The sequence below is a fragment of the Oncorhynchus clarkii genome, chromosome 18, assembly GCF_045791955.1.
Source record: "Oncorhynchus clarkii lewisi isolate Uvic-CL-2024 chromosome 18, UVic_Ocla_1.0, whole genome shotgun sequence".
Classification (NCBI taxonomy): domain Eukaryota; kingdom Metazoa; phylum Chordata; class Actinopteri; order Salmoniformes; family Salmonidae; genus Oncorhynchus; species Oncorhynchus clarkii.
In genome coordinates, this window is record NC_092164.1 from 52,302,806 (window position 1) to 52,313,675 (window position 10,870).

At 47.0% G+C, this 10,870-nt stretch overlaps 1 protein-coding gene across 1 annotated transcript in view; it reads right to left on the bottom strand.

Annotated features, from left to right (window-relative positions):
* Positions 1–10,647, bottom strand: part of LOC139373682 (copine IVb) — a 15,314-nt gene extending 4,667 nt beyond the window's left edge. Inside the window, exons 1-11 of the mRNA XM_071114523.1 lie at positions 10,562–10,647; positions 9,094–9,177; positions 8,892–8,996; positions 7,715–7,894; positions 6,674–6,745; positions 6,498–6,572; positions 4,771–4,854; positions 4,603–4,692; positions 3,708–3,806; positions 2,614–2,700; positions 2,091–2,150 (exon numbers count right to left, since the gene is read on the bottom strand). Coding sequence (XP_070970624.1) covers positions 2,091–2,150; positions 2,614–2,700; positions 3,708–3,806; positions 4,603–4,692; positions 4,771–4,854; positions 6,498–6,572; positions 6,674–6,745; positions 7,715–7,894; positions 8,892–8,996; positions 9,094–9,159 — 918 coding nt within the window. The 5' untranslated portion in view covers positions 9,160–9,177; positions 10,562–10,647. The remainder of the gene's footprint in view (positions 1–2,090; positions 2,151–2,613; positions 2,701–3,707; positions 3,807–4,602; positions 4,693–4,770; positions 4,855–6,497; positions 6,573–6,673; positions 6,746–7,714; positions 7,895–8,891; positions 8,997–9,093; positions 9,178–10,561) is intronic.
* Between the last annotated feature and the right edge of the window lie 223 nt (positions 10,648–10,870).

Consider the following 10,870-nt stretch of genomic DNA (forward strand, 5'->3'; position numbering starts at 1 on the left):
TGCTAGCCTCACTAGGTCGACAGGAACATTAGCCTGCTGGCCTCACTGGGTCGACAGGAACATTAGCCTGCTAGCCTCACTGGGTCGACAGGAACATTAGCCTGCTAGCCTCACTGGGTCGACAGGAACATTAGCCTGCTAGCCTCACTGGGTCGACAGGAACATTAGCCTGCTAGCCTCACTGGGTCGACAGGAACATTAGCCTGCTGGCCTCACTGGGTCGACAGGAACATTAGCCTGCTAGCCTCACTGGGTCGACAGGAACATTAGCCTGCTAGCCTCACTGGGTCGACAGGAACATTAGCCTGCTGGCCTCACTGGGTCGACAGGAACATTAGCCTGCTAGCCTCACTGGGTCGACAGGAACATTAGCCTGCTAGCCTCACTGGGTCGACAGGAACATTAGCCTGCTGGCCTCACTGGGTCGACAGGAACATTAGCCTGCTAGCCTCACTGGGTCGACAGGAACATTAGCCTGCTAGCCTCACTGGGTCGACAGGAACATTAGCCTGCTGGCCTCACTGGGTCGACAGGAACATTAGCCTGCTGGCCTCACTGGGTCGACAGGAACATTAGCCTGCTAGCCTCACTGGGTCGACAGGAACATTAGCCTGCTGGCCTCACTGGGTCGACAGGAACATTAGCCTGCTAGCCTCACTGGGTCGACAGGAACATTAGCCTGCTAGCCTCACTGGGTCGACAGGAACATTAGCCTGCTGGCCTCACTGGGTCGACAGGAACATTAGCCTGCTAGCCTTACTGAGTTGATAGGAACATTAGCCTGCTAGCCTCACTGGGTCGACAGGAACATTAGCCTGCTAGCCTTACTGAGTTGATAGGAACATTAGCCTGCTAGCCTTACTGAGTTGATAGGAACATTAGCCTGCTAGCCTCACTGGGTCGACAGGAACATTAGCCTGCTAGCCTTACTGAGTTGATAGGAACATTAGCCTGCTAGCCTTACTGAGTTGATAGGAACATTAGCCTGCTAGCCTTACTGAGTTGATAGGAACATTAGCCTGCTAGCCTTACTGAGTTGACAGGAACATTAGCCCCAGCTATTTAGGAGGGATCTCACACCTGGCACAAATGATTGTCTAGTTCTGTTTTTCCTGCCAAGGGGTGCCGTATACCTGCGCCCAGAGGGGAGTAGCTCAAAGTCCGGGTACAGGAGGTGGCTTGGGTCTAAAATGATTTTGTGAGCCTTGGGGAGGGCCCTGACCTTAAAGAGCTCATCCAGGCCTGTCTGTTTGACTCCTAGTACATTGCAGAGGGCCCTGACCTTAAAGATCTCATCCAGGCCTGTCTGTTTGACTCCTAGTACCTTGCAGAGGGCCCTGACCTTAAAGATCTCATCCAGGCCTGTCTGTTTGACTCCAAGTACCTTGGGGAGGGCCCTGACCTTAAAGATCTCATCCAGGCCTGTCTGTTTGACTCCAAGTACCTTGCTTGCTGTGGTGATAATCCTTCTCAGCATATTTCTCTGGATGACAGTGGCATTGCCAATCCAACAAACAATACAAAAAGTTAAACTACTCTCAATTAAAGATTTGTAAAACAGAGTCAGTATAGTACAGTCAACATTAAAAGATCCCAGCTAGTGTGTGTGCATGATGGTTACCATCATGGACGCACAACCACACGCACACACACCAGATAACCATCATGCACACACACACACACACCCCAGATAACCATCATGCACACACAACCACACACACACCTACATGGCCACACACACACACACACCCCAGATAACCATCATACACACACACACACTCACACACACACACACACACACACACACACACACACACACACACACACACACACACACACACACACACACACACACACACACACACACACACACACACACACACACACACACACACAGATAACCATCATACACACACACACACACCAGATAACCATCATACACACACACACACACCCCAGATAACCATCATACACACACACACACACACACACACACACACACACACACACACACACACACACACACACCCCCCCCAGATAACCATCATAAACACACACACACCCCAGATAACCATCATACACACACTTACTGTGAACTGGATCTGACAGCCTCCCATGATGTAATCCAGGAAAGAATACATCTTGATGATCTGCCATTAGAAAGAACACAGTTAAAGGAAGCCTCTCCCTGAGTGTGTGTGTATTAGTTTGTGTTAGTTTGTGTGTGTGTGTGTGTTTGTGTTAGTTTGTGTGTGTGTGTGTGTTTGTGTTAGTTTGTGTGTGTGTGTGTTTGTGTGTGTGTGTGTGTGTGTGTGTGTGTGTGTGTGTGTGTGTGTGTGTGTGTGTGTGTGTGTGTGTGTGTGTGTGTGTGTGTGTGTGTGTGTGTGTGCGAGTGTGAGTGTGAGCATGAGTGTGTGTGCATGTGTATGTGTGTGAATACATCTATAAAGTGCATGTAGAAATAACACGAGTATACCGCTATTAAATAGCAGAGTAACAATTTGCTTACTGTACAAGGGCATTCATAACAGCTTTATAAGTGTTTCAATGCTATTTCAATAGGATTCTAAACCATATGGATGAAGAGAGAGTGATAGGAAGGAGGAGTGTTACCTTACAGTGGTTGAGGACGACGACACCAGAGTTTCTGTAGTTTTTCTTCTTCACCTGGTACTTAGGGTTTATACAGTCCCATTGCATCTACACGTACACACACACCCACATGCAAATGCAAGTATTCTTTTTTTTGGACATATTAAAGTAAATCATAAATTTTTAGCCATAACATTTTCTCATTAAGGATCAGGTTAAGTTTAGGTTGGGTTAAGGTTGGGTTAGGTTTAGGGTTAAAGTTAGGGTTGGGTTAGGTTAGGTTAGGGTTAGGGTTGGGTTAGGTTTTAGGGATGGGTTAGGTTTGGGTTAGGTTTTAGGGTTGGGTTAGGTTAGGTTTTAGGATTGGGTTAGGGTTGGGTTGGGTTTTAGGGTTGGGTTAGGTTTTAGGGTTGGGTTAGGTTTTAGGGTTGGGTTAGGTTTTAGGATTGGGTTAGGTTTTAGGATTGGGTTAGGGATGGGTTAGGTTTTAGGGTTGGGGTTAGGTTTTAGGGTTGGGTTAGGTTTTAGGGTTGGGTTAGGTTTTAGGATTAGATTAGGGTTGGGTTGGGTTAGGTTTTAGGGTTGGGTTAGGTTTTAGGGTTGGGGTTAGGTTTTAGGGTTGGGTTAGGTTTTAGGATTAGATTAGGGTTGGGTTGGGTTAGGTTTTAGGGTTGGGTTAGGTTTTAGGATTGGGTTCGGGTTGGGTTAGGTTTTAGGGTTGGGTTAGGTTTTAGGATTGGATCAGGGTTGGGTTATGTTTTAGGATTGGGTTAGGTTTTAGGGCTGGGTTAGGTTTTAGGGTTGGGTTAGGGTTAGGTTAGGGTTAGGTTTTAGGGTTGGGTTAGAGTAAGGTTTGGATTAGGGTTAGGTTTTAGGGTTGGGTTAGAGTAAGGTTTGGGTTAGGGTCAGGTTTTAGGGTTGGGTTAGAGTAAGGTTTGGGTTAGGGTCAGGTTTTAGGGTTGGGTTATAGTAAGGTTTGGGTAAGGGTTAGGTTTTAGGGTTGGGTTAGAGTAAGGTTTGGGTTAGGGTCAGGTTTTAGGGTTGGGTTATAGTAAGGTTTGGGTAAGGGTTAGGTTTTAGGGTTGGGTTAGAGTAAGGTTTGGGTTAGGGTGTACCTGTCTCCCTTCCAGGTCTGTGCGTATCTCCTTATAGGTGGTCTGGAACTCTCCAATGAAGTCGTGCTTCCCATTGGAGTCCCAATCATACACTGTGCACTGAAAAACACACACGGAAATGCCATGCTGAATGATTGATGGCTGGTTTCGGTGGGGGGCCGTGAAATATTAATCTGGAGAGAGAGAGAGAGAGAGAGAGAGAGAGAGAGAGAGAGAGAGAGAGAGAGAGAGAGAGAGAGAGAGAGAGAGAGAGAGAGAGAGAGAGAGAGAGAGAGAGAGAGAGGGAGAGAGAGAGAGAGAGAGAGAGAGAGAGAGCGCGTGCTTGCTGTGGTTGGGAATAGTCATTAGACAGCGATGGTTGGAAGCTAAGTCGTGTTCAGTGGGGCACACCGTAGCAACATTAAAACATTTCCAAACAGAGAAACAAAATGTGTCATCATATTTGTAGTATCTCTTCTGTTTTAAAGAATTTTCTTCTGTTTGTGCTAACTGATCACTGATTCAGATCTGACCTAACTCAGTCCCTCTGTTCTACTCAGAGAGTCTATAAACAGGTAACTGTGTGTGTGTTTGTGTTCTCCACTAACAGGGCTGACAAGAGCCACGTGGAGTTAAGAGGGTAGTGAATAATTAATGACCTCATGTTTATTCATGAAGACAATAACGTTTAGAATCAGAGTCCCACCACACACACACACACACACACACACACACACACACACACACACGCTGCTGAGCTAGCTTGGGCATTATTTTTTGGAGGTAACACCAATCTTCAAGTCGTAGGCAAGATTACTTATAATCATCACATGCATGTGGTTCACCAAAATACCTATTTGGTTTGATTATGGTTAGGTTAGAAGACATTATGGTTAGGTTATAGTTGTGATCTTACCTTTAGTTGGCGGTCATGGTCTCCGCTACATAGTGTGTTGAGAGAGACCTTGAATGACTTCCACACCGGGCTGAGGTCGTTCATCACCGTCTGACAACACACACACACCCGTCATTATCATAATCTGCGCTCCTACCGTGTGTGTGTGTGTGTGTGTGTGTGACTTACCTCAGTTCTGTGAACTAGTGATCCGCTGCCATCATCATTTATTCTGAAGATTTCCAAAAACGGATCTGATTTACTGAAGAAATCCTACAGAAAAACAAAGACATTTTGTTTGATGATCAGCTTATTGTTTGATGATCAGTCTATTCCGCTAATTTATATATTTAATTTAATTTAAATGTATATGCCATTTAGCAGACATTTTTATCCAAAGCGAATTACAGTCATGCATGCATAATTGTCTTTAAGGAAGCTAAGGAATAATAAGCTAAGGAATAATCACTCTTCATTTTCTCCTCCTCTTCTCCCCCTCCTCTCCTCCTCTTCTCCACCTTCTCTCCTCTTCGCCACCTCCTCTCCTCTTATCCACCTTCTCTCCTCTTCTCCACCTCTCCTCCTCTTCTCCCTCTCCTCCTCTTCTCCATCTCTCTTCCTCTTCTCCCACTCCACTTCTCCTCTTCTCCACCTCTTCTCCTCTTCTCCACCTCTCCTCCACCTTCTCTCCTCCTCTTCTCCCCCTCCTCTCCTCCTCTTCTCCCCCTCCTCTCCTCCTCTTCTCCCCTCCTCTCCTCCTCTTCTCCACCTCCTCTCCTCCTCTTCTTTACCTTCTCTCCTCCTCTTCTCCCCCTCCTCTCTTCCTCTTCTCCCCCTCCTCTCCTCCTCTTCTCCACCTCCTCTCCTCCTCTTCTCCACTTCCTCTCCTCTTCTCCACCTTCTCATCTCCTCTTCTTCCCCTCCTCTCCTTCTCTTCTCTTCTCCCCCTCCTCTCCTTTTCTGCTCCACCTCCCCTTCTCCTCTTCTCCACCTTCTCTCCTCTTCTCCACCTCTCCTCCACCTTCTCTCCTCATCTTCTCCACCTTCTCTCCTCCTCTTCTCCACCTCCTCTCCTCTTCTCCACCTTCTCATCTCCTCTTCTTCCCCTCCTCTCCTTCTCTTCTCTTCTCCCCCTCCTCTCCTTTTCTGCTCCACCTCCCCTTCTCCTCTTCTCCACCTTCTCTCCTCTTCTCCACCTCTCCTCCACCTTCTCTCCTCATCTTCTCCACCTTCTCTCCTCCTCTTCTCCACCTTCTCTCCTCCTCTTCTCCACCTCCTCTCCTCTTTTCCACCTTCTCTCCTCCTCTTCTCCACCTCCTCTCCTCCTCTTCTCCACCTCCTCTCCTCTTCTCCACCTTCTCATCTCCTCTTCTTCCCCTCCTCTCCTTCTCTTCTCTTCTCCCCCTCCTCTCCTTTTCTGCTCCACCTCCCCTTCTCCTCTTCTCCACCTTCTCTCCTCTTCTCCACCTCTCCTCCACCTTCTCTCCTCATCTTCTCCACCTTCTCTCCTCCTCTTCTCCACCTTCTCTCCTCCTCTTCTCCACCTCCTCTCCTCTTTTCCACCTTCTCTCCTCCTCTTCTCCCCCTCCTCTCCTCCTCGTCTCCACCTTCTCTCCTCCTCTTCTCCCCCTCTTCTCCACCTTATCTTCTCCTCTTCTCTACCTTATCTCCTCATTCTCTCCCTCCTCTCCTCCTCTTCACCTTCTCTCCTCCTACTTTTCTCCTCTTCTTTCTCTTCTCATCCCCTCCTCCACCTTCCCCATTCCTTCCCCTTTCCTTCCGCTTTTCCCTCAGTATTATACTCTTTCATCTCTGAAGACATGTACTAATTATTAAACCCACTGCATTTTGTATGTACACACATACACACACACACACACACACACACACACACACGGACACACACACATAGTCACCTTGTCGTCTAGTTTGCGAGCGCTGAAGGAGAGTTCTACGTAGTCATCATTACCCGATAACTCCTCTGATGTTACCTAGAGCGGAAATACCATCATCATCATCTGAGCTTGTATCGTCTGTTTGTGTGCGTGTGCACTTGCGCGTGTGTGTGTGTGTGTGCGTGAGAGCTTCGTACTGTGATGGAGGACTTGCTGGTAGTGTTTCCCTGTTTAAGTAACGCTTTGGACAGTTTCCTCTGGGACACGATCTGCAACACACACACACACACACACACACACACACACACACACACACACACACACACACACACACACACACACACACACACACACACACACACACACACACACACACACACACACACACACAGAAAGACAGACAGACATACAGACAGGTAGAAAACGGTTATAGCAGATTCCGCACTAATCTTTCCTTCTGTCCTCACATGCGCACACCTGTCCTCACGTGTATTTACCTGTCCTCACATGTATTCACATGTCATCACGGTCATTTACCTGTCCTCACGGGCATTTACCTGTCCTCACGTGTATTTACCTGTCCTCACGTGTATCCACCTGTCCTCACGTGTATTTACCGGTCCTCACGGGCATTTACCTGTCCTCACGGGCATTTACCTGTCTTTACGTGTATTTACCTGTCCTCACGTGTATTCACATGTCATCACGGTCATTTACCTGTCCTCACGTGTATTTACCTGTCCTCACATGTATTCACATGTCATCACGGGCATTTACCTGTCCTCACGGGCATTTACCTGTCTTTACGTGTATTTACCTGTCCTCACGTGTATTCACATGTCATCACGGTCATTTACCTGTCCTCACGTGTATTTACCTGTCCTCACGTGTATCCACCTGTCCTCACGTGTATTTACCGGTCCTCACGGGCATTTACCTGTCCTCACGGGCATTTACCTGTCTTTATGTGTATTCACCTGTCCTCACGTGTATTTACCTGTCCTCACGTGTATTCACCAGTCCTCACGTGTATTTACCTGTCCTCACGTGTATTTACCTATTCCTCACGGGCATTTACCTGTCCTCACGTGTATTTACCTGTCCTCACGGGCATTTACCTGTCCTCACGTGTATTTACCTGTCCTCACGGGCATTTACCTGTCCTCACGTGTATTCACATGTCCTCACGTGCATTCACTTGTCCTCACGTGCACTCACCTATCCTCACATTCACTCACTTGTCCCAACGTGCACTCCATAGCTCCGAGGAAGTCTGTGTCTCTGAGTCCATTGTGAGCGGAGCTGATGTCATGTAGCTCATAGCGAAGACGCTGAACCTCCTCAAAGTAGAAGTCAACCAGAAACACCTTGGAAAACACTGGATTGATACTGCTACGGATCACCTCTGTCCGGTCCACCTGCACACACACACACACACGCCCACACGCCCACACGCAAGTACACACACACACACTCACGCACACACACACACAAAGGCACACACACACGCAGGCATGCACGCACACACGCATACACACAAACACACTTTCAAGTTGTCACACAAGTACAATATCCAATGGTGATTATTGTAAACAAACAAGCGGTAATGTTTACAATTCAGCACCATTGAAGCGGACAGCGACATCATTCTCAGGCTCAGCACTACATGGCAGTGGACAGCAATAGTTTCAGGTCCCCACCGGGAGAACCTCTGGAGATAATTCCACCAGTAAGGCCTAACAGTTAGTAAGAAGACTAAAAGCCTGGAGCTATGAATTCTCTTTGTCAGCCTGTTCAGCAAAACTCTTGAATTGTTAATAATAGTGAACAAATTGCAACTAAACCAAAAAAGACCTCTCCTTTGTTTCTTCCAGCCACATAAGGGGAGCATATTGTTTAGGATTTAGAGACATCTAACTGCATTCTCCTGATAAACCACTCAAAGAATTTGGTTCTGGTCTTCTGGTCTTTACTAAGAAGCTTTAAACTCTCAGAGGAAAGAAACTACTTCTGTGGCTGCGGGTTGAACGAGAGAGAAAGAGAGAGAGAGCGAACGAGAGAGAGAGAGAGAGAGAAAGAGAGCGAACGAGAGAGAGAGAGAGAGCGAACGAGAGAGAGAAAGAGAGCAAGAGAACGAGAGAAAGTGAGAGAACGAGAGTGTGTGAGAGAGAGAGAGAGAGAAAGAGAGAAAGTGAGAGAACAAGAGTGTGTGCGAGAGAGAGAGAGAGAGAGAGAGAGAGAGAGAGAGAGAGAGAACAAGAGTGTGTGTGTGTGTGTGTGTGTGTGTGTGTGTGTACTGTGGCAAAATACAAAGTCAGCTTTTATTTTCTTATCGAGTCAGGCACAGAGAGACAGAGAGGGAGAGAAACAGGGCAGAGAGGGAGTGAAAGAAAGCAAGATGGAGGGAGAGAGTACCTCGAACCACTGCCCGTGTGACTGCATCTTGAGTACAACACAGGGGTCTGGTTTAGAAAGGGCATCTCGGTCTGAGATCCCTCGACAAGCCACTCTCAGCTCAACCTGTCATCAATAAATACATTATTTGATTGATCAATTTGTCAATGAATCACTTTGTTAATCAATCAATCAATCAATCAATCAAGTGTTAATGAGCTACCTTGGTCAGACAGGAAGAGTTGCACAGGCCGAGGGTCGCCTCTGCAGACTCATAGATGTTACTCATGCTGGACACACACAGGACCTGCAGACACACACACACACACACACACACACACACACACACACACACACACACACACACACACACACATACAGAAACACACACTTAAGTGAGAAAACACATTACACACACACTTTAGGGAGAACACACAATCCTAAACAAACCCCTCTGTTACAACAGAAGATGCTCTTATGTTCAAGGTCAGAACTCACACAAACAAGCACACACACTGTGCTATGTTTCAGTTTTTGGACCATTCTACATTCTATTCTGCATTCTATTCTACATTCTAGTGTAGTTTAGTCAACATTCTATTATACCCTCTACATTTAATATTCTATAGTTTAGATCAAGGATGTCAAACTCATTCCATGGAGGGCTTAGTGTCAACTGGTTTTTGTTTTTTCATATCAAATAATACCTAGACAACCAGGTGAGGGGAGTTCCTTACTAATCAGTGACCTTAATTCATCAATCAAGTACAAGGGATGTGCGAAAACAGGCAGACACTCGGCCCTCCGTGGAATTAATTTGACACGTGGTCTAGATTAATCCTCCATCAACTTCAATCTGCACTATTATACAGTATGTGTTCTCTCACTCCATCTCTTTCTCTCTTTTTTTATGCCACTGCCTGCAGTTTGGTAGCAAACTCAATATGACCCAGTTCTGTTCCAAGGTATGCTCTCTCCGTCTCTCTCCCGTCCCCCCTCTCTCTCACTATCTCTCCATCCTCTCTCGTCCTCTTCCTCCTCTATATTTCATGCGCTCAGTGTGTGTGGATGCTGGGGTGATTATTTTTAGCTGAGATAATCAGAGTAGGGAATAACAAATGGACAGATAATTAATTCTATATCTGAGTATCTCTCCGTCCAATCACAACTTTACAAGGCAGCAACAGAACCAATCACTGCTCAGAGATCCACTACCCTTGACCCTTGACCTTTAGATGGACTCAGTAACATGGGGACAATTCCAGTGTGTGTGTGTGTGTGTGTGTGTGTGTGTGTGTGTGTGCGCGTTCGTGTGTGAGTGATGACATTAAGGACATTAATAATAATGAATAATGAATCATTAGGGCAGGAAGGTCCATGCTGAGTAATCCCTCCACAGGCGTAGAAAGCTACCACATCACTCTCTCTCTCTCTCTGTCACCTGTGGCACGCACGCACGCCCACACGAACATACATACACACTGAACCTACAATCCCATAACATAACACTGCAAACCATAACTCTTATGTTATTGAGCAGGGTGTGTGGCATGTAAAAAACAAACATCCAAAGCCTTTGTCAAGTTATAACATGCACACGGGGGTGTCCACACACACACACACACACACACACACACTCACTCAGCCCAGTGCCCATCCATACCTTATTAGTGTTCCAGCCAGTAACTCACCTCAGGTACCAGGTAGAGACGGGCAGAGCAGTGAGATGAAGGAAACTTCACTGCTGGGCGGAATCACAGTGACTTCGCCGTCCTCACACACTCTGCACCCATCCCGCTTCTCTCTCTCTCTCTCTCTTTCTTTCCCTCTCTCCGTACGTCAGCTAAGCAGTAGGTACTGAGCCTTGCACCTCAAGCCATGCGCAGACAGGGGATACAGTACATCAGGGTCCTCACGGTATGAATGAAGAGAACATCTCTCTCTCTCTCTCTGTCTCTTTATCTGTCTCTACTTCTGTCTTTCTCCCTCCCTCTGTCTCC